The sequence below is a fragment of the Hyaena hyaena genome, unplaced genomic scaffold (assembly GCF_003009895.1).
Source record: "Hyaena hyaena isolate Hyena2069 unplaced genomic scaffold, ASM300989v1 scaffold_160, whole genome shotgun sequence".
Classification (NCBI taxonomy): domain Eukaryota; kingdom Metazoa; phylum Chordata; class Mammalia; order Carnivora; family Hyaenidae; genus Hyaena; species Hyaena hyaena.
Window position 1 is genome coordinate 1,327,604 of NW_024080793.1, and position 21,711 is coordinate 1,349,314.

General features: G+C 54.5%; 2 protein-coding genes across 4 annotated transcripts; both read left to right on the forward strand.

Annotated features, from left to right (window-relative positions):
* Nucleotides 1-4,836: 4,836 nt before the first annotated feature.
* Nucleotides 4,837-8,532, forward strand: EIF4E1B (eukaryotic translation initiation factor 4E family member 1B). The gene is made up of 6 exons (XM_039239736.1): nucleotides 4,837-4,949; nucleotides 5,268-5,363; nucleotides 6,095-6,158; nucleotides 6,903-7,016; nucleotides 7,163-7,302; nucleotides 7,617-8,532. The coding sequence occupies exons 1-6, from the start codon at nucleotides 4,837-4,839 to the stop codon at nucleotides 7,729-7,731; spliced, it is 642 nt and encodes a 213-aa protein (XP_039095667.1). The 3' UTR covers nucleotides 7,732-8,532.
* An 830-nt stretch (nucleotides 8,533-9,362) lies between these two features.
* TSPAN17 (tetraspanin 17) lies at nucleotides 9,363-20,401 on the forward strand. Of its 3 annotated transcripts, none has more exons than XM_039239809.1 (9): nucleotides 9,363-9,652; nucleotides 13,275-13,325; nucleotides 13,415-13,561; nucleotides 14,649-14,819; nucleotides 16,602-16,727; nucleotides 17,308-17,355; nucleotides 17,995-18,111; nucleotides 18,191-18,252; nucleotides 18,809-20,401. In XM_039239809.1, exons 1-9 carry the CDS (start codon nucleotides 9,566-9,568, stop codon nucleotides 18,951-18,953), a joined length of 954 nt encoding a protein of 317 aa, XP_039095740.1. In that variant the 5' UTR covers nucleotides 9,363-9,565; the 3' UTR covers nucleotides 18,954-20,401. The 3 variants fall into 3 exon arrangements, with proteins under 3 accessions (XP_039095740.1, XP_039095738.1, XP_039095739.1); XM_039239807.1 differs by having other exon boundaries at nucleotides 9,365-9,652; nucleotides 18,784-20,401; XM_039239808.1 differs by lacking the exon at nucleotides 13,275-13,325 and having other exon boundaries at nucleotides 9,366-9,652; nucleotides 18,784-20,401.
* Nucleotides 20,402-21,711: the final 1,310 nt, after the last annotated feature.

Below are 21,711 nucleotides of genomic sequence, written 5' to 3' on the forward strand. Positions count from 1 at the left end.
ATTAAAAAAGTAGAGCTGAGATAATAATGTGCTGATTATGGGTTAGAAAAGATGGGTTAGAAAGAGAGGGGTCCAGGATCATTCCAGAATTTTTGGCTGAGCTATTGGGAGGATGGAGAAGATGGTGGGAGGAGCAGGTCTGGGGACAGGGGACGGTCAGGAATTGGGCTCTGGGTGCAATAAGCCGGAGACAGATGCAAATTAGATACTTGGGTGGAGCTGGGAACAGGCTGTTGGATGTGCTCTTCGGGATTTCACGTGGGGCCAGAGGTATACTGGATAGGTGATGTTTGATGCCCATGACTGGAGGAGATCCTAAAATGGCAAGTGCTGACAGAGCAGAGATGAGGTCCAAGGGCTTAGTCCCGGGGCCTTGTGAAGCAAGAGGAACCATCCATTTTATTCACATCTGTGTTCCCCAGTGCCTGAAACAGTGCCTGACACAAAGTAACTGCCAGGTCAGTATTTGTTGAATGGATAGCTGACTGAATGAATGAGTGATGCTAAGGGCTAAGAAGGAAATAAAACAGAGTGAGGAGTTAAAGAGTGCATGGGGGAGAGTGATCTACCTTATTTTTCACTGAAGTATAGTTGTCACAAAATGTTCATTAGTTTCAGGTTTACAACATAGTGATCCAACAACTCAGTAAGTTATGGTATGGAGAGTGGTCTACTTCAGGTGAGGTGGTCAGGGAGGACCTCCTTAAGAAGGTGACATTTGAGGGGACCCTAGGTGGCTCAGTCAGTTAAGCACCCGACTCTTGATTTGGGCTTAGGTCATGATCTCATGGTTTGTGAGTTCGAACCCCACGTTGGGCTCTGTGCTGACAGGGCATGGAGCCTGCTTGGTATTCTGTCTCCCTCTCTCTCTCCCCTCCCCTCCTTGATCTCTGTATTTCTCTCAAAAGAAATAAAAATAAGCTTTTAAAAAAGATGACATTTGAGCCAAGCCTTAAGGACAAAGAGAAGTCAGGCACACAAACAGTTGGAAGAGACATGGCAAGTGCAAAGGCCCTGAGGCCGGAGCAAATCTGGCCTGTTGGAGGATCAGTGTGCTTGAGGTACTGTGAGGCTGGATCATGCAGAAACTAGGAGGCCCAGAACCTGGGCTTTGGATCACATCCTGGGTGTCCTTCAGAGTTTTAAACAGATGAGTTAAGCGATCAGATTAATATTTTAAATGAGCCCTCGGAGGCAAGTGGAGAATGTTCTATGGGGAGGTAGAAGTAGAAGCAAGGAGAACGTTAGGAGAGACTTGGGCAGTGGCCCAGGCCAGAGATGGCAAGGCTTGCCTGGAGTTGTGGCAGTGGGAGTAAGAGAAATGGGCAGATTCAAGACATTTTAGGAACAGCATGGTAGGATTGGGGTTCAAGAGCCCCAGCTTGTTCAACCGAGAGGACCCTATAGGGCCGGGGGGTTTGCTCCTGGGACTTTCCTTAGTCACTCCTTAGTCACCTAACTCCAGACTCCATGGGCTGCCCTGTGCTGGAAGATGCGGAAGGTGTGGGAAGGGGTGCTGTGGCTGCCAGGATCGTTCCATGCCAGGCTCTGGGCCAGTGCTCTATGGCACCAAGACCATGTCTGGCACTTGGAGAGGGTCCTTCTCCCTTTTTCTCCATCAAATCTAGATTCATGATCTTTCCCCAAGCCTGGCCCTCCTCCGGTGCATTCTCTGTCCAAAATTCTTTGATACTCTTCCAACTGGGAGGTGGGATTGTGTCCCTGTGTTTGAATGTGGGCCCTGGGACACTACTAGAATACAGCAGACATGATGTTGTGCCAGGTTTGGGGCCCAGGCCTTAAGAAACTGGCTGCCTCTGCTTCCCATCTCTCGGGATGCCGCTTCTGGGAACCTAGCCACCATGCTGTGAGGAAGCCAAGTGGCCACATGGAGAGGCACAGAGGGCTGTCCCAGCCAACGCTCCCAGCTGAGGTCTCAGCTGACAGCCAGCACCAACTGCCCTGCTGAGGGAGCAGATGACTCCAGCCCCAGCCTGTAAGCCACTCCAACTGATAGCATTTTGAGCAGAGATGAGCTGTCCCTATTGAGCATGACCTGAATTGTAGATCTGTGAGCAAAATGACAATTATTGCTGTTTCAAGCTATTACTTTGGGGTGGTTTGTTAGGTAGCAGCAGGGAGTTGGGACATTGTGCCTCACCTCTCCAAAGCCTATCCATCGCCAAACAGCACGGAATCTTCCTTCAAAACACCTCTGAAATCCATCATGTTCTCTCCATCTTCCCTGTCACCAGCCTTGTCACCTGGATAACATTAGCAACTTAATAGATCTCCTCCCACTCACTCTTGCTACCACAGGGTCTGTTTCCTACACAGCAGCCCAAAGAACTTGCTGGAAAGCCCATCTATATCCACTTGAAGCACTCAGTGGCTCTCCACTTTCCTAAGATCAAGACTTACTCTCTGTTTCTCCTTTAGGGATCAACCACACTGGTCTTTCTTTTTTCCCTCTAGTGCCTCATGTTCCCTTTCCCCAGGGCCTTTGCACATGCTGTTCCCAGTCCCTGTGATGCCCTTCTCCACCCCCCTAGTTAATTCTTGCTCATGCTTTAGGTATCAGCTCAAACATCACCTCATCCATGAACTGCCTCTAAGCTAGTGATTCTCAAAATGAGGTTCCTGACCAGCATCCTCAGGGAACTTCTTAGAAATGCCAATTCTCAGGGGCTCCTGGGTGGCTCAGTCGCTTAAGTGTCTGACTTTGGCTCAGGTCATGATCTCATGGTTCGTCAGTTTGAGCCCCGCATTGGGCTCTGTGCTGACAGCTCAGAGCCTGGAGCCTGCTTCAGGTTCCGTGTCTTCCTCTCTCTGCCCCTCCCCTGCTTGCATGGGGTCTCTCTCTCAAAAATAAACGTTACAAAAAACAGAGAGAAAAATGCCAATTCTCAGGTTCAAGCCTGGCTTAAAGAACCAAATTCTGGGGGAAAGGCCCAGAAGCTTGTTTAACAAGCCCTGCAGGTGATTCTGATCTGTGCACTTGAGAACTGCCTCTGCCTCTTTTCACCCCCCACTTCTTTTGAGAGCTGCCACTCTAAATCCCCCAGGTCAGGTTGTGAACTTTATCTTTTCCCATCTGTGAATTCCTTTCCTTCAGAGGTCTGCATTAGTGATTACACAGGTCTTTGTGAAAGCACTTGATGTTTGGCTTGCCTGATAGAGCAGAGCACAGGGGTCACTCATTATTTGCTCCTCACTCCTAGCACCTAGCCCCATGGGGGAGCTTAGATGTGGTTTGGATGGATATTGACTCCAGGTGGTCAGGGACTTCCCTGGGTGAGGGAGCGGGTAAGAGACTGGTTACTTTATAGATCTCAGACCCTAAAAGTGGCCCAGGGGAGGGTGAGAAGCTTTAAGAAATTCGGGGAGGCCTCAGCACTTGCAGAAAAGGGTGCTGCTGAGAAGGCAGGGAAAGGGGAGTCAGAGCCAGAGCTTTTCTTCTCTCTTCTCCCTGCCCTTTCCCTCCTGCACCCTAGGGTAGCCCTCAGCTGATTTGTATTGATTGCAGCAGGCCCTGTTTTCAGCGCTTTATGAAGTTTTATCATTTAATACAGTAAGCTTCTGAACTGTTTATCATTAACATTCCTATTTTACAGACAGGGAAACTGAAAACTCCGAGGTTCAGGTACTTGGCTGAGGTCAGGGCAGGGAGGATTTGAACTGTTGCACTGTCCCTCCCCCTTCCTCATCAAGGCTGGGTGAGAACACTCAGAAGAGCAGAAGTGCAGAGGGCCTGGGGTGGGAAGAAAGAAGGGCAGAGAGAAAGCGTACTGGATCGTGGACCCATGAGGTGGAGGACCCAGTGTTGGGAGACCTTCCCAAATTTTCAAGAGTAACCAAAAATGTAGATTTTTAATAGTCTCCCAGTTTCTGAGTGATTAGGTGTTTAAAAAAATTTTTTAAGTATTTTTGAGAGAGAGAAAGACAGAGCTGGGGAAGGGCACAGAGAGAGGGAGAATCAGAATCTGAAGCAGGGTCCAGGCTCTCAGCACAGAGACAAATGTGGGATTCAAACTCATGAACCAGGAGATTATGACCCGAGTTGAAGTTGGACGCTTAACCAGAGTAAGCCACCCAGGCGACCCAAAATGATTACGTATTTAAAAGAAGAAACTCAGATGCTCCCAGAGACCAGATAAACACTGGGGTCAGATGACATTGGTAGCAAAATGGAGCCAAATGAATGGCAGCAGAGGCAAACAGACTCCAATGCATGTATAAGTTCTCTGACCTGGCCATGGAAGTGAGAGTTCTGTTTCTGCCATCTCTGGAATGGTCTGCTTTAAATTCTAGGCCCATCCTCCGTGGGACACGACTGCGCTAGGGGCAGACCCCAAATATTGACCTTTACCTTCATGTGTCCCAGCCCTTGCATGGCCAGCACAATGTGGGTGGGCATTAGGTTTATCTGGTCATGCTGTCCTCCTCCCACCCTGCATGCAGAAGGTGCTCACTAAATGCTTGCTGCTAGAAGGCGCAGCACAAGCCCCTTCCCCTCTGAGCTCCCCCCCACCACGTTGGCTCCTCCCCACCCCATGCTTTGGGGGTGGGGCGGCACGAGTGAGTTAAAAGCCGGCGGCTGGGGGCAACTGGGACGAAGTCCAAGCAGCTTGCATGGCTACCGCTAGCCCTGTGAGTCCACCTTCCTGCCCTCGTGTAGCAAGGGACGGGGCTGGGGTGGCTGAGTCGGAGCTTGCTGCTACCCTCATTTCTTTCTTTGGTCAGGCTGGAGAGGCTGAGGGTGGAATCCAAAACTGGGAGGAGAAGGAGGGAAAAGAGGAAGAGAAAGAGAAAGAGGGGGCAGCAGCAGCTGTCCTGATGGTCAAGGGGGCTCCGAATCCCCCAGGGGACCTGCTGTCCCAGAGGAGGAAGGAAGCCCAGGATGGGGGCCCCCAAAGGGTCAAGTTGGAGTTACACCCGCTGCTGAACAGGTAAGGCAGGCTTTGTGGCCTTGCACCTGGCCTTGCTCTCTTGGCCCCCACTTCCTCATCCAATAAAGGTCAGAGCTAGCCTAAAACTTGGGCCCTGTTGGCTCTTCTGGTCTTAACCCAGTTGAGAGTGTGGATTCAATCCTCCCCGCAGTTCCACCCCAGGCTTTCAGGATGCTGACTCCAGTCACGCAGAGGGTCCTGCCCAGATCCCTTTTCCTTATTTGTACTTGAAGGGGTGGGGCTTCCCTGCCTGCACTTGCTGCTGGTTCTGGGCCTGGGAGGGGCTCTCTGCTTCCTCCTGGCCTCCCCTCTCCCCAGGTGGGCGCTATGGTTCTTCAAGAATGACCGCAGCCGAGCCTGGCAGGACAACCTGCATCTGGTCACCAAGTTTGACACAGTGGAGGACTTTTGGGCGTGAGTCTGTTCCTCGTAGAGGAGGCCAGAGCAAGGGGGATCCTTCCCAGACCCTACCCCCTCCAGGGAGCTGGTTCCTACATGGCTTTCCAGCCCTCCCTGGGGCCTCTCCGCTTTGCTGAGGGCTGGTGCTTGGTGGGTTCTGCTTGGGTGTGGGGGTCGTTGGGACTGGCATCTAGGCCCCCTGTGAAAACTTCTTGGGGCTTAGGAAGAGAGTCTGAGAGGTAGGAGGAGCCAGGAGTTGACCCTGATTCTGCCACTCCTTGGCTCTGTGACTTTGGACAAGTTCTTTCCTCTCTCTGAGCTGGTCTCAGCCACAAAGTGAGGATTGGGCTGCCTGATAGTGTCCATGGGTGATCAAGGGAAAGGAACTGAAGAGTGATGCACAAACCCTAGGGGCAGGTGAGAGGCTGGGGCTCCAGCTGGAGAGCCTCCCGAAACACCTCCTGCCCTGGCACTGGGGCTCTAAAAGCCCCTTCAGGGGGTTGGGTGGTCAGGGGAGGCTCCAGGGAGAAGGTGGCATTTGAGGGTCTGGGTAAGTAGGGATGGAATTCCAGACGAGGGGGGGCAGTGAAAAGGGTGAGTGTGAGCAAAGGCTTGGAGGCCTGAAGGTGGGTGGAAAACAGTGCGATCTGGTAAGAAGTTTGGGGGGAGTGTGAGGCAAGTTGGAAGGAGGCCTTAAAAAGTCTGGACTTTCAGCCTGGGTTGGGGGGCGGGGGGGCTTTCTCCAGGATGTACAGTCACATCCAGCTGGCCAGTAAGCTCTCTTCCGGCTGTGACTACGCCCTGTTCAAGGTAAGCCCTGACTCCCGACTTCTCAGGTGCCACAGATCAGCCTTCCTCAGAGATGGGGTGGGACTTCCAATCTGAGGAAACGCTATACAGAAGCCTGGATAGAGTGTCAGACTGGAGCTGCACTTATGGGACAGTTAAGAGTCTGGAAGGTCTCTTCCAGAAGGGGAGAGGGGAAAAGGGGGAACCAGGAAGGAGTCAGGTCTCTGGCCTGGCCTTGAACTAGCTACATGCATCAGAATTGCCCTAGGACACTTCTTATCAATGTCCAGGCCCATCCCTGAAGGTGCTGACCCAGCAGCTGTGTGCTATAGAGCCCTTACATCAGTGTTTAAAGACTTCCCCAGGCGGCCTGTGCCCAGCCTGGGACGTCTGCCCTTCCACACACTAGGGCTGCCCCAGAGGCTTCCTTAGTACTGCCTCTCCACCCCCCCACCCCCCGCCCCATATGAACTCCTGCCTCCAGGAACTCAGTTCAGTAAAGGAGACAAACATACACATACGTATAACAAGGCTACAAAACATGACCAGCGTTGAGGATCAGGGGCTTGTGGGAGCTCACAGGAGGGTCTGGAGGGCCGAGTGGCTGGTGGTGGAAGCTGCTCGTACAGACGAGTTGGAAGCAAGAGGGAACTTGGCCTGTTGAGACTTATTTAGGGGCCAGAGCAGGGCCTAGGAAGGTGGTTGGGTCCTCCCCACTTCCCTTTGAAGACAGGAAGGCCGTTGATTTGTCATTCCACCTCTTAGGATGGCATTGAGCCCATGTGGGAAGACAGCAGGAATAAGAGGGGTGGCCGCTGGCTGGTCAGTCTTGCCAAGCAGCAGCGTCACATTGAGCTGGACCGCCTGTGGCTGGAGACAGTGAGTGGGGGTAGGGAGGGGAGGGAAGGCAGGGGAGGGTCCCCAAGAGAAGAGGCTGCCTGGTGTGGTGGCAGTGGTCTCAAGGCTGGTGAGGCAGTCCCTGTGACCAAAGTGGAGGTCTCCCCATCCTTCCTTTTTGGCCCCAGCTGCTGTGTCTGATCGGGGAGAGCTTTGAGGAGCACAGCCGGGAGGTGTGTGGGGCTGTCGTCAACATCCGAACCAAGGCAGACAAGATTGCGGTGTGGACCAGGGAGGCAGAGAACCAGGCAGGCGTGCTGCACATTGGGTGAGGGATATCTCCGGTGCAGTGTCTCTTCTAGGGGAGAAGTGGTGGTGGCCTGACCTGTGAGGGGGACCTCTGGAACTCTCCATATTGGCTCCCCCTTTTTCCTTACCCTATACGAGGGTTTGGAATCCAGATTTCAAGCTCTTTCTAGCAGGGCTCTTTTCTTTTGCATTAGTCATGTTTTGGGTTTCCACATGCGTAAGACACACAAAGCAAGAATGATGGTGGCTGGAACTATGGGCAAAGGATCCAGGGTCCCAGGTGATCTCCAGGACCTGCTGCTATCTCATTTTTCTCTCCTACTCCTCCCCCAGGCGTGTCTACAAAGAGCGCCTGGGCCTCTCCACGAAGATCGTCATTGGGTACCAGGCCCATGCAGATACTGCCACCAAGAGCAACTCCCTCGCCAAGAATAAGTTTGTGGTGTGATGAGACCTTGGCACCACTCCATTCAGCTGCTCCTGAGCCTCTCACGGCTGTGTGTGTGTGTGTGTGTGTGTGTGTGTAAGTGGGTGCTGGGCTACCGTGCTGATGCTGGGGTAGGACTAGGGGGTAGAGAACCAGGTTCTCACTTGTCCTGGAGTGAATAGGAACATTGCTTAACATGACTTGGGGCCTAGGGGTAGCTCTGTGGTCAGGGAGCCAGCCTGAGGATGCAGGACAGGTGGAGGAAAGCTTCCAGTTTCCTTGTTTCACCTCAGGGTGGGCTGGGCTGAGTCACTGCGGGAAGCAGAGCTCAAATGAAGGTGGAAAGATGGCAAGGGAACCCTATACTCCAGCACTTTCTCTGCACCCCTGAGAAAGAGGTCGTTTTAGGGGAGAAGGCCCAAGGCCATGGACACTCTGAGAGGAGGAGTTCAGGGACAGGAGGGGGTGGGCTCTCCTCTTTGTAATCACTCTACACCTTTTGAGATGCCTTTCATTAGATTTGTAGCCTAGGAGCCCACCCTGTATCCTCTAGCCTCCCTCAAGCAGCTGTGGGTGGGGCCCTGGAGTGAGGCTGTAGATCAAAAGGGTTGGAGGCTTACACACAGAACCCCATTATCTCACAGACATGTGGCGAGCTAAGGACTGAGGAGAGTACTGTGTCCTTCTTGCCTTTTCCTCAGCTGTGGCCAGGGCTGTCTGGGCCTTGCCGGCCTCAGAGTCAGGCTGAAGTGGAGGTGGATAGATAACATGAGACAGGAGCCAGGACAGTGGTGGTTAGGTCTCATCATAGTTGTGCCTGAGATGGATTAAGTGGAAGATGATGTTTAAGCCCCTTCCTGTTTCTGCTCTAAATAAACACTTCTGAACAAAATTAGAATTATTTTTGAGGGCTCTAAAATTGAATATGATTTGGGCCCCCACAAACCTTAATCTCCTGGCCTGCCTTGAGAGGGCTCATGTGAGGCCCTCAGGGCCCAAGCTAGTATGGGGAGAGGGGTAAGAGGGAAGGGAAGAGTCAGGGTGAGGTTTCAACGTCAGAGGGTCATTGAGTCAGGGGATCAGGTACATGCCCCTGGCAAAACTGAAGTGTCAGGGAGCAGAGGGCGCGGCCCTCACAGGGCCCAGATGTCTAAGTTTGAGTCAGTATAGGTAGAGATGAACTTCTGTTGAGTGAAAAGTGCGTCTGCTTCGATTACACTGTAATAAAACGTCCTGTGTCTTAACACCATCCATATCGCCATCCCCATCTGCTCATTAGAGGAGCAGTTCTCTAGGACTGAGTTCCAACAGCAAGGCTGGGGATTGGAGTGGCGCTGGTACCGCCCCTGGTGGGGTGGGAGTGACTGAGGGTGTTTCGTACCTGCGACTTGCGGTGCATAATCAAGCTGCTCAGGCAGGTCGCGAGGACGCTGGGGCGAACCAGAAGGCCGTTGGCGCTCGGGGCGGAGTCAGGCCTAGAGGCGGGGTTCCGAGTCGGGCCGGGGGCGGGGCCTGACGGGGGCGGAGCCTGACGGGGGCGGAGCCTGCCTGAGGTGGAACCTGCCTGAGGCGGAGCCTGGAGGACAGACTCAGGCCTAGAGGCGGGGCTCCGACGGCACAGAGTAGGACGCAGGCGGAGTCAGGCCTAGAGGCTGCGGGCCTCCGAGGGGACAACGCCGACTGGGAGCTGGGCGGTCCCTGCGGGGCGGGCGGGGCCCGACTGGCTCTCTGTGTGGCCGCGGCCATGAAGCCGCAGCCGCCGGGCTAGGCCCCGGGCGGCTCTAGCCCAGGGCGGCCCGTGACGGGCCGGGCCAGCCCCAGCTCCGGTTCCCAGGCCGGCGGGCGGCTGCTCACCATGCCGGGCAAGCACCAGCACTTCCAGGAACCGGAGGTCGGCTGCTGCGGGAAATACTTCCTGTTTGGCTTCAACATTGTCTTCTGGGTGAGAGCCGGGTGGGTTTGGGCCCCATACTGAAGGTGGCGGGAGGAGATTCAGTCCCCTACTGCAGGGGCTTGGGGGGCGGGAGGGGGGCGATCCCAAACCCTTAGGGCAGGGAGCGGTCTCTCCCAGCCCCCCAGCCCCCGCCTCCTTTTTCCACTCCTACTTCCACGCCCACTCCCAGGACCACTCCGGGGAACTACGGAGAGGCCCGGATTGCTGGAGGCGGGTCCCAGGCACCGCCGGGTAGAGCGTGGAGGTGGTGTCTCCCGGTATCTTCCAGAGCCAGGGTGGAGAAAGGGGAAGGGTGCCAGGGACGCGCTTGGTGTAGGTCGCCCTTTCTCCCGTCCAGTTCCTTTGCTACTCTGGAGTGTGGGGTGTGCGCTGAGCTCCACCCCTGGTTTAGCCCACTGAGGGGAGTGGCTCTTTAAAGGGAAGGGCCGTATTCCCTCACCTAGCCTTAAGCTCCTTGGGGGGGGGGGGGTAGGGGAAGGGTGGTGTGTGGTCTTGCTCCTTACTGAGAGGGCTTGTGGGCTGGCGGAGGGCCAATAGCTCTAGTCCTCTGTTGGGGGCAGGAGATCTCCCCTGTTGAGACGCACTGAGGTGGCCCTGGGGAACAGAATTCAACATTCCACAGCTGACAAAACCGAGGTTTCGCGGGCGGTGCTGCCCCTGCCCGAGAAGGGAGCTTCACAGTGCCCCTCCCAGGGTGGCATCTGTGCCCCCGGGCCATGCCAAGTCATCTTCCCTTCTCCCTCCCCCATCCCATCTCCAAGGCTGCTTGCTGCCTCTGCAGTCTCTGCTCCTGCTGCCTTGTGTCAAAATGCCGGGCCCATTCTGCTTCGTTCAGCAAGACTCTGGCACTGCCCCCCACCCACGTGCTGCCCATGCAGTCACCCCTGTGTGGCCGGCCTTTGGGCTCCAGCGATGCTTAGCTCTCGAGGGTTTGGGCAGTGTGCAGAGAGTACTGGTGGGGAAGTCTGGAGGCCTCGGTATAGCAAGCAGAGCTCCGGGACTGGGCAAGTCACTTCTCTCTGGGCCTCAGCTTCCCTTTCTGGGAGTGGGGCAATGAAGCCTACCCCCAGGGTTGTTAGGCCGATTAAATGAATTCTAACTTGTATTCACACAGCTACTTTATTTATTATCTACGTTTTATAGATGAGGGAACAGCTGCAGAAATGTTAAGTCACTTAACCTAGAATCACATGGCCAGTAAGCACAGAGCCAAATGGGCAGTGGGTAGAAGTGAGGCAGAGCACTGAGCATAGTGAGTCTCCTTCTCCCCCCATGCCAACGGGGACCTGCAAGAGAACTTCAGGCTCTTTCTAGGCACACCAGCTTTTGCAGGGGAGAGGGGGTGAGGAGCCAGAGCAGGAAAGGCCCCCAGGCTGGGGTAGTGTTTGAATTTTATGTTGAGGGCAGTGTAGAGCAGTGAGAGCTTCTGGCCGGATGATGGGTCTGCTTTGGCTTTTGCGCTAGAGGCAGATCTGTCTGGCTGCATGGGGAGAGTGGGTGAGGGGCATGGGACTTGGAAGTGGGGAGACCTAGGAGGAGGGCTGGGGCACAGCTAGGGGGTGGGAAGTGAGGAAGGCTCCAGGGGAAGTTAGGAGGCTGAACTGACAGGACTGGGACGCTTGGGGGGCCAAGAGAGGGTTTCAGGTTTGGATCAAGGTGGCTGGAGGGAGGTGCTTATCACATAGGCTCCAAGATTTTTGTTTGTTTTAATGGAAAGCATACCCTGGTTGTTACCCTGCTGAGAACCTTCCAGCAATTAATACAGTGCAGACTCCTCCCATGGCCTCCAGAATCTTCTGCAGTCTGGCCCTGCTGCCCTTCAGTTTGTCCCTCGCGCCACCAAACATGATCTTCCCTCTGGGCCTCTGCCAGTCCCTCCACCTGGAATTTTCTTCTCACTACACCTTTTCATTATTTAGACCTCGGCTAAAATGCCCTCATTTTCCCTAACTGAAGCACGCTTCCACCACCCCTAGTCACTCCCCGCTGCATCACTCTGATATTCTTTTTTTTTTTTTTTTAATTTTTTAATGTTTATATTAATTTTTGAGACAGGGAGAGACAAGGAATACGAGGGGGAGGGGCAGAGAGAGAGGGAGACACAGAATTCGAAGCAGGCTCCAAACCTGAGCTGTCAGCACGGGGCCTGATGCAGGGCTCGAACCCTCCCTCCGACAGCGAGATCATGACCTGAGCGGAAGTCTGACACCTAGCCGACTGAGCCACCCAGGCGCCCCCTCTGTTTGGTTTTCTTTAAAGGATCTGTTAGTATCTGAAATTACTTTGTTTGCTCCCTGTAGATTTCCCCCACTGGAGTGTAAACTCCATGAGGACAGAGAGCTCATTTGTCCTATTTGCCAATGTATTCCTGGTACATGAACAGGGCCTGGGACGTGGAGGTGTTTGCAGCAGGCAGTTGGACATAGGGGTCTGGAACATGGGTGATGTTTGGTGGAGACCTAGGAGATGCCAGTGTCTGAGGGTGCGGATAATAAGTGCAGAGGAGGAAGAAAGGCAGAAAGCTGAAAGTGAAACCTGGTGGGGGTGGTGGCCATGTGCACGGGGCAGGTGAAGCAGTGAATCTTGGGAGGGAGGCTGAGAAGGAGCAGAGAGAGGAATGGTGTTGGGTTAACCAAGGAGGGGTTCAGAAAGGAGAAAGCAGTAGTCTGTTGCCTATCTAAAGGCCATGAGTGGGTCAAGTGGGATGAGGCAGGAGAAGTGATGTTTCGTTTCACATCCCAGATCTAGTGTACAGGGAGGGAAGGAAAGACATCAGAGAAGAATACAGCAGTGGGAAGAGACTGGGGCCAGAGAGAGGAAGGCTTTAAAGTGGGTGGTCATGGTGGAATTGACTGGAATTGGTGGTGGGGGACGGGAAGGAGCCTGTGAAAGCAGGCAGGTGGGGAAGGTCTTAAGAGTTGGGGTCACGGCCTGTGCTGGCTGGGGCAGGAGGGGTACTCTCCCTATGAGACTGAATATCCGGGGACCTGCCCAATCTCAGGCCAATAGCCATGACATCCAGGGCTCTTCCCAGTAAGGCACTGAGGCAGGATGGCGGGTTGTGCTTAGAAGGCCCAGGCAGAACTGTGGCCACAAGTTTTCAAGGGCACAGCCACCGGCCCAGACTGCGGTCCCTCAGCTGGATCCTGCTCACCTCAGGATTCCTTGTCATCCAGGGGTCTTTGCTTGTGAGCTATGAGAACAGAACACAGAGTAGGACAACCATCACAGAGTTGGAGGGCAGCGGGACGGCCCAATTGGGAAGGGGCAGAAAGGAGGCGAGGAGCCCGGAACCCAGACAGGTCTTGTGGGAGAAGAGGCTCTGGACATAGCTGCTGCTGCTGCTTGGCAGGAATGTCCCAGCAACCCTCTGCTTCAGTTCTGAGTTCCAAGAAGGGCTAAGGTGGGTTCCATCCTCCAGGCTGTGTTTTGTGGGAAAGAAACACTGAAATGTATTCTTGGGAAGGTAGAAAGGACTCTGGACCCTCCCCATCCTCTCTCTCCTCCTGGCTTCCTGAAGACCCTGAGTACTAGAGGGGAGGGGGCTTTGCTCGGGGTGGGGAAGGATGCTGATACTCCAACCCTCAGCTCTTTGCTGCTGCTTCTGCAGGTGCTGGGAGCCCTGTTCCTGGCCATTGGCCTCTGGGCCTGGGGTGAGAAGGTAAGGTGATGCAGTAGGGTGTGGGGCTGCCATTGGTTGAGGTGGTGGGAGGATCGGCCTGACCACTTGCCTTTGCTCCCCTGGCACAGGGCGTTCTCTCCAACATCTCAGCGCTGACAGATCTGGGAGGCCTGGACCCCGTATGGCTGTTTGTGGTGGTTGGAGGTGTCATGTCGGTGCTGGGCTTTGCCGGCTGCATTGGGGCCCTCCGGGAGAACACCTTCCTGCTCAAGTTTGTAAGTGCACCCCCACCTAGATCCACTGGGGACCCCAACCTACTCCCACTTCTGTATAGTTAGTACTTAACAATGAGTAGTTTTATTATCATGTTATAACAGTAATCATCAGAATTATCTATATAGGATCCTTTCTGTTATGACTGAAACCCAGGGGCCTAGGCATAAAAGGGTATTTGTGGGCTCACTAAGGAAAGCCCAGGGGTGTGCTGGGTGTTGGCACCTTTGGATCTAGGGGCCACCACAGTGTCACTTGGCCTGGTCTCTCTGTTTCTCTTCCCTGTCCCTCCAGTTGGCTCCATTCCCCATGGGGTGGAAGGATGCCCACGAATGGTTGGGGCTAGCTTCATACTACCCCTCCATGAACTCCTATTGGAGGCTGAGCCTCTCTTCCTACCAGTCAGCCAGTCTTTTTTTTTTTTTTTTTTAAGTTTATTTATTTTGAGAGAGTGCGGGCATGTGCGCACGTGTGAGTAGAGGAGGGGAGAGAGAGAGAGAGGGAGGGAGAGGGGGAGGGAGGGAGGGAGAGAATCCCAAGCAGGCTCCTTGGTGTCAGCGTGCAGCCGGAGGAGCCTGAGATGGGTTTCATCTCCTGACTGTGAGATCAGGACCTGAGTAGAAATCAATAGTCAGAAGCAGCCAGGTCTTTGCATCTCTTTGCTTCTGATTGGCTGTCTTTGGACCAATCCCTGCGGCCCTGGGAGAGGTAATGCTCTGATTGGCAGGCTTCTGGCACAGGCCCAGTCCTCCATCTGGGAGGGGGAAGGAGGTGGCGAAGGCTCTGCCTGAGCCACAGGAACTAAAGGCTATGTGGAGGGTGGTTTTTCAATGAAAACAGGGTGATTACCAGAGGAAGCAGAATAAATGGTTTGTAAGAACAATGCTGTCCTTCACCATCATAAAACAATATTAATAGGAGAAACGGTGGGGACTCTCAGCTTTCTTGGGTTGAGGTGGGGGTAGAGCTCTGCCCCCTAGCACCTGCAGGCCCTGCATCTCTGACACCCCCCCCCCCCCCCCCCCCCCCCCCCCCCCCCCCCCCCCCCCCCCCCCCCCCCCCCGCAATCTGTATGCCTCCCCACCCCAGTTCTCCGTGTTCCTCGGCCTCATCTTCTTCCTGGAGCTGGCAACAGGGATCCTGGCCTTCGTATTTAAGGACTGGATTCGAGACCAGCTCAATTTCTTCATCAACAACAATGTCAAGGCCTATCGGGACGACATTGACCTCCAGAACCTCATTGACTTTGCTCAGGAATATGTGAGTCCAGCACCAGCCTGGGCTACCTGCATAAGGCGCCTGCTGGGCAGATGTGTGAGAGAATAGTGTGCTGGGACTGTGTGCTGGGACTATTCCCCAACCCGTGCCCTGGAGAAAAGAGCCAGGAGGCCCCTGTCTGAGGGAAAGCCAGGTTATGTGATCCTTATAGGTCCCCATTGTGCCTGGTTCTGCAGGGACCCAGTGTTGGGGAACAGAGGCCAGAGGCTCCAAACTGGCAGCTCCTAGGCCAAGGTTTACAACATACTTAAAGGAGGAAATTTGATATGAAAATATAAATTTCTCCTTCTGTTAAACTCTGGACCCATAGTCTTGGCTGCGGTTACATTGCTGGTTACGTTGCAGTTACCTTTGCTGGCATAGGAGCTGTCTGTGCAGTTGTCTCTGCCACTCTTTATTTTATACCTGTCAGCTCTCTTCTCTCGTTGTTGTTTGTTTGGCCTCTGAACATATTGGAGTTTGAGGCCTCCCCCCTTAACCGAAGCTCTGCTCTTAAACTCCATACCTAACCCATGTGAAGAAGTAGTCAGTGAACAGTTCACAGGATCCTAGACACCTCCCGCCTGCATCTCCTCATCCACTCACACCCACTTGCACATAGTTATACCCAGTCACACCTGCTTCCACAGTTTAATGCCTTCAGCACTATCTACCCCAAGAATCTGTTCTGGGGTGCAGGGATGAACCAGAGCTGGTACCTGCTTTGAGGAGCTCTCCGGACGGAGCAGACATAGGGCGAGGCAGTTAGGATATGATCCATTTGTCATTCAACACAGGATTGGTACAGGCTTATTATGTGCCAGGCCCTGGGCCTGTTGATTGGAATTCAGTGGTGAAAAAAGCTGGGACTTGCCCTCAAGGGGATGGCAGTCTGGGGCAAGAGACAGATGATGAGCAAAACAGATGAATGTACTTGCATGCGTATATACAAAATTATAAATTGTGGTAAGAGCTGAAATGAGGAAGGGCCGAGTAGAGGAAGGCCTTGGAGGAGAAACAGGGTAGTGGTAAGAAGGGCAGATATTCCCCAGCAGGAACAGCAGGGGCTGAGGAGACCGAGAGGAGGCAGGCAGAGGCCGGGCTGTCTGCTGGCACCTGTGTGCACAGAGCCGCTGGCCTGGCCCTGGCTTGGACTCACTACCTGGCTCCGCCAACGGGGGCCTACCTGCGTCTGCACTAAGCTAGTCTCTTGAGGGCTGCCTCTCAGGTGGATTAAGGTGTGTGCTCCTGCCTCCCCCGACTCACCGGTTAGCTTTGGGCTGCCTCACACTCGCTATTGCCACACCTAGAGAGGCAGTGCACCACCTTCTGGGGAGAGGGGTTGGGGATACAGGTGCTGTGGCCTTTATGAAGTGTAATGGGGTATACGAGGGTGACAGGGTTGCCCTCCTGTCCCTGCAGAGAGGAAGAGAGAGTCTTCAGAAAATCTCTGGGGCAAGTGTGGGGAGACCTAGCACCGACATAGGGTTCAGTGGTACTTCTCCCCACAGGGCTTGGCCTGACACCCACTTCTCAGGACACCCCTTCCCAGTACCCCTCTGCCCCCACCAACCTGGACAGATGCATAGTGATGCTTGGATGGCTCTGGGCTTAGGTCTGGACTTTCTACTGGGAGGGTGAGGAGGTGCCCACTTGCCTAGCTGCCTCTAGACCCCCTCCCAGTGCAGCCCTGCCCTGTCTCCCTGCAGCCCTGGCCTGTCTCCAAACTGGATGGGGCTCCTGGGATGGGCCCGGCTCAACCAGGGCTCTCCTCTCACCCCTTAGTGGTCTTGCTGCGGAGCCCGAGGGCCTAATGATTGGAACCTCAATATCTATTTCAACTGCACTGACTTGAACCCGAGCCGGGAGCGCTGCGGGGTGCCCTTCTCCTGCTGCGTCAGGGACCCTGCGGTGAGTGGGGTGTGGTGAGGAGGGGCAGGGGCATTGCTGTGCACAGACCCAAGTGTGGGGAAAATCCACCACAGGCACCCCTGCTCTGGGGGCCTTGGGTACCGGGGGAGGTCATTTGACATGGGAGTACCCCTCCTACCCTGAGGAGTTTGTGTCCATAGCAGTGGTGGGGCCTGCACCCCTTCAGCAAAACCTGACTCTGTGATTGAGCTGGTGTGGTTGAGCATGGGGCTTCTGACCCCTTGATGGCTTTCTTCAGAGCAGAAACTTCTCCCAGTGACCTCTCCCAGCACAGCTCACCTGGGCCACTGAGGGCCGGGATTCTTCCCATTCTTAGAAAACATGAGCAGGCAGGATTCCTAAATGGGAGACAGCTCAGGCTGGCATTTGTAGCCATGCATCCTGGCACCAAGGACAGGTGTGTGGGCCTCAGTGAGCCTCGTGTAGGAGTGGTGGACACGGCCAAGTCCATGGTCCCATCTCCTACCCCTGAGAAGCAAGAACCATTCCAGTCCTGGGCATCATGGGCCCCCATAGGATGTCCCCTTACCAACTCACTCATTGGCCTATTTCTCCCCAGGAAGATGTCCTCAACACCCAGTGTGGCTATGATGTCCGGCTCAAGCTGGTGAGAGGGGTGGTGACAAAGTCGGGGGCATTAGGATGGGAAGGATAGCCTCCCATAAGCTCCTCTGAGAGGTCTCAGGGGTTCTGTGGGGAGGGGGTGCTGACTCCTAGGACCCATCCAGACACCTAGGGCTTGGTACTGCCCAACATGGGGGCAGTGGACCCGTGGGAACAGACACTTGTGTGTTTGCTCATTGCAGTTCCTTGTCGAGCACCCACTGGTGCTCCCACCTGGCAGTGCCCTCGACGCTAGGGATTCATGCTCCTGAGCTAGGCAGACAGAGCCCCTGCTCTCAAGGAGTTCCCACACTAGTAGAGGGAGAAAGACAGAAAGCTCATGGATAAATACATGTGAACGCTAATGTGACAATTTTAACCAAGAGCTTGAATGCAAATAAAGTAAGGGAGGTGATGGGATTGGGGCTCGGTGGTCAGGGAAGGCCGCTTAAAGGAGGGGGCATCTGTTCCGAGACTCTGAAGACCGGAAGGAGTCTGTCATGCGAAGGCCCTGTGGTAGAGCTCCATCTAGGCATCAGGTGCAAAGGTGTGAGGCCCTGGGGTGGAGATGAGCTTGGCAAGCTAGGCTGAGAGGAGGCCTGTGGGTATGGGTGGGCCAAGCCCCTTGCCTGTGTGTCCCCAGGAGCTGGAGCAGCAGGGCTCCATCCACACCAAAGGCTGCGTGGGCCAGTTTGAGAAGTGGCTGCAGGACAACCTGATCGTTGTGGCTGGGGTCTTTGTGGGTGTCGCCCTCCTCCAGGTACTGCCTCAGCACAGCATGCCCCCCGCTCCCCCGCCCTGTCGCCACACTTTACCTCACTTGCCCCTTTGTCTTCCAGATCTTTGGTATCTGCCTGGCCCAGAACCTTGTGAGTGACATCAAGGCGGTGAAGGCCAACTGGTGAGGCTGCCACACCGGCCATGGCCACCTGCCTGGCCTACCCAGGGACCCACCCCCCACCACTTCCCCTGCCACTATACCCATGATGGGCAAGGCTATGGTGTCTCTGCTTGGGCCTGAGCTCCAGAGGGGGCTTGAGTGGGGGTGTGCTGTGCGCCCGTGGGGAAAGCTGTGTGCCTCTGCCCGGGCTGCCTGTCCCGTAGTTGTATGCATGGAGGGCGTGCACAGGGAGCCACCATTGCGGCTGTTGTGGGGTGGTGGGCTCTCCAGGGGACTAGGAATGGCACAGCTAAGAGGGTTCAGGCCTGGTGGGGTGGGAGGGGTCCCCCACCAAGGATGGGACAGACTTCTGTGTCATGGCTATTAGAGCAGGCTTGGGGCCTTCTGTTGTTGGGGACACAGCCTCATGTGGCCTCAGAGCTGTCTTCTCTACTAGCCATGACCTTGACCCTGACAGAAGCCCCCTTCGGCCTCCGTGTCTCAGACTTTAAAATGGATCCAAGAATTTTCTCTCCCTTGCTTGCCTCTCAGGATCAAACATGATGATGGCTACAAGCTACTCAAATAAACAAAACCTTGAAAACCACTGGCTTATGCCCACCATCTCGGAGGTTCTGTCAGCAGCAGGACCTCAGCAGTGCTCTCCAGCCAGGGCCCCGGCCCGGACGCGACCTGCCAGCGTGTTTTCTTGGCCTAGGTAGTGTATACGATTAAGCCACCCTTTAAAACTTGGTATATTTCACGTAAACGTCCAGCTTCCCGCAGCTTATGAAGAATGGCCATCTGGCCACAGCAGCTCCGCAGTGGCATCATCTCCTGGGACATGTGCTTCCCGTTCTCTGCGGGCCCTGCCCGGCCCATTCTGCTCACCCAAGTGCCCTGCCTGACCTTGTAGGTTGGGAGTTGGCCTCCCCCCACCTCCGCAGGGTTTTCTCCTGCACACGCTGCGAGGCTGCTGTGCGCCAAGCCCGGATTGAAGCATGAGAGGGAGAAGAATGGGGAGGCTGGAGCCCACCCCGAAGAGGCCACAGCCTGGGAGGAGTCTGGTCCTCCTGGGGGCTAAGATGGGTACCAGCATGCCCAGGACAGGGGCTGAGGGGTAGGATGGAGATCAGGAAGGTTTGGGGAAGGAGGTAGCCGGAAGCCTGAGCTTGGCACCATGGGGATAGGGGGAGCCAAGCTTGGGGGCCATTGATGGTTTTGACTCCTAGGCTCACTTGGAATCCAGGTCAGAAATCTTCCGGGCGGCCTGCAGAGCTGCCTCATGGGCACCAGAGGGCGCATCAGCACAGCATTACCTGCGTCCAGCTTTCCGAGGGCAACCTCACCCAGGGTACAGCCCTGTGCCTGGTGTGTTCACCCTGCTTACTAGTTCTTTGGGGTTCAGGGAGTTTATAGACTTCTAGAGGAGCAGACTGGCTTAGCTTTGGGAAGTGTGGCTGCTGCTCTCAGATCTGCACAAAGGGGGTATATGCAGTGACTGTCCACCCCCCAGCATTTGTGGATAAACGGAGAGGTTTGGGCTAGTTCATAGATCTCTATCTTAGATACCCTCAGGGCCAGGTGGGTTATAAAAATAAATAACATAGGCCTTGGAGTTGTGAGGCCTTTGTATTGCAACTTTGATTTTTCCCACTATTAGAGACGGGACAGACATTTCTTTCTAATAGAATATTTGCATGATTGAGTCGCTAATGGCAGCTGGCTTTGAGTTACAATAGGCGTGGGGACTGTGGCAAAGCACAGATTCCCACTTGAGTTGTAGCTAGTTACTGTAAAGTGGGAACGTAGGTCTAATGCGAGAAATCTGGAGAAGCCAAAAATGCCGGAGTTTTATGTGAAATATTTCGATTTTTAAGTTGTTGGCTACTAATGAAAACACATTTTGAATGCTGCCAGCCAAACAAAAGGTGTGGGGACCAGCTTTGGGCCCTGTGCCACTGTGGATCCCTCCGCGGCAGTCACCCACGGGTCCCTGGCCCTTCTGCCACTCAGACCTCCTGGGAGCTGCTGCAGGTGGGAGGGGTGTGGGGCACATGCCCAGCACCGTGGGTCCCGGTTGCAGGCTGGACCGTGTCCTCAGGCATCTGAAAGACATAGGCTGGGGTGGTTTCTAGATGCTACAATAAATGCAGCTCACAATATTGTGCATGTGTCTTGTGGTCTCTGACTTTTTTTTTTAATGTTTTATTTATTTCTAGGAGAGAGAGAGAGAGACAGCGTGAACAGGGGAGGGTCAGAGAGAGAGGGAGTCACAGACCGAAACAGGCTCCAGGCTCTCAGCTGGCAGTCAGCACAGAGCCTGACGCGGGGCTCGAACCCAGGAACTGCGCGATCATGACCTAAGCGAAAGTCGGACGCTTAACCGACTAAGCCACCCAGGCGCCCCTTGTGGTCTCTGATTTTATTTATTTATTTTTGGTCTCTGATTTTCAATGCTTTCACTTTCATTTTCCCCTCAAACCTCACTACACCTTGTGAGGTGGAAAGCCCTTTCCTTTTTAAAAAATTTTTTTTTAATGTTTTATTTATTTTTGAGACAGAGCATGAGCAGGGGAGGGGCAAAGAGAGAGAGACACACACACACACAGAATCCGAAGCAGGCTCCAGGCTCTGAGCTGTCAGCGCAGAGCCTGATGTGGGGCTTGAACCCACGAACTGTGAGATCATGACCTGAGCTGAAGTTGGACACTTAACCAACTGAGCCACGCAGGCACCCCTAGTCCTTTCCTGATGAGGAAACAAGTTGCCCAGGGGAACGAGTTGCCCAGAGCACACAGCCGGGAGGAGGCACCCGGGTCTGACTCCTCTTGGTGTCTGGCACTGTACCAGGCCTGCCCTTCTGCCGAGTCCAGGTGACAGACACCTGCACACCTGAAGTGCCAGCTAATGTGGGAGTAGTGACATATCACTACCCAAGTGTGAGCTGAGCATCTGCTTAGGTGTGGGGAAGTAGAGAAGAAAAGGTCAAGGTCCTGACCCTTGTGCTGCCTTCTTGTGCAAGAGACACAAAAACAAGTAGGCACATAAACATTTGTGCTAGTGGTACCACTATGAAGAGAGTAAGAGTGGTGGCTAGACAGTGACAGCTGGGGTGCCTGGGAGAAGGGACCCCTTGAGGGGCTGGTGGGAGGCCTGCCATCTCTGGGAAGCTCCAGGGGCACAGTGTGCCAGGTTTCAGTACCAGTTTCTAGAGGTCCTGAAGCTGGGATGGGTTTGGCATGAAGGAGCCTAGGATGCGGAAGAGGTGAGGGTGGTTGAGTGGCAGAGGAAAGTGGTAGAACCAGAATATATTTGGCAATGGGACCGATGAGATGGGATAGGTATGACTGGTAGGAGTGGCTGTGATTCTGGCTGGGGACCCAGAATTCTCCAAAGCTCAGTTCTGCTATATGATATCCACCTGTCCATCTTCATTCACCATTCACCCACTTACCCATCCACCCATCTACTAATCTA

Excerpts from the sequence above, each read along its gene's own strand:
- EIF4E1B (XM_039239736.1), top strand. The coding sequence starts at position 4,837 with ATGGTCAAGGGGGCTCCGAATCCCCCAGGGGACCTGCTGTCCCAGAGG. Across the intron at positions 4,950-5,267 it reads TTACACCCGCTGCTGAACAG|GTGGGCGCTATGGTTCTTCA; the intron begins GTAAGGCAGGCT and ends CCCTCTCCCCAG. Across the intron at positions 6,159-6,902 it reads GTGACTACGCCCTGTTCAAG|GATGGCATTGAGCCCATGTG; the intron begins GTAAGCCCTGAC and ends TCCACCTCTTAG.
- TSPAN17 (XM_039239809.1), top strand. The coding sequence starts at position 9,566 with ATGCCGGGCAAGCACCAGCACTTCCAGGAACCGGAGGTCGGCTGCTGC. Across the intron at positions 14,820-16,601 it reads TTGACTTTGCTCAGGAATAT|TGGTCTTGCTGCGGAGCCCG; the intron begins GTGAGTCCAGCA and ends CTCACCCCTTAG. Across the intron at positions 17,356-17,994 it reads ATGATGTCCGGCTCAAGCTG|GAGCTGGAGCAGCAGGGCTC; the intron begins GTGAGAGGGGTG and ends GTGTGTCCCCAG.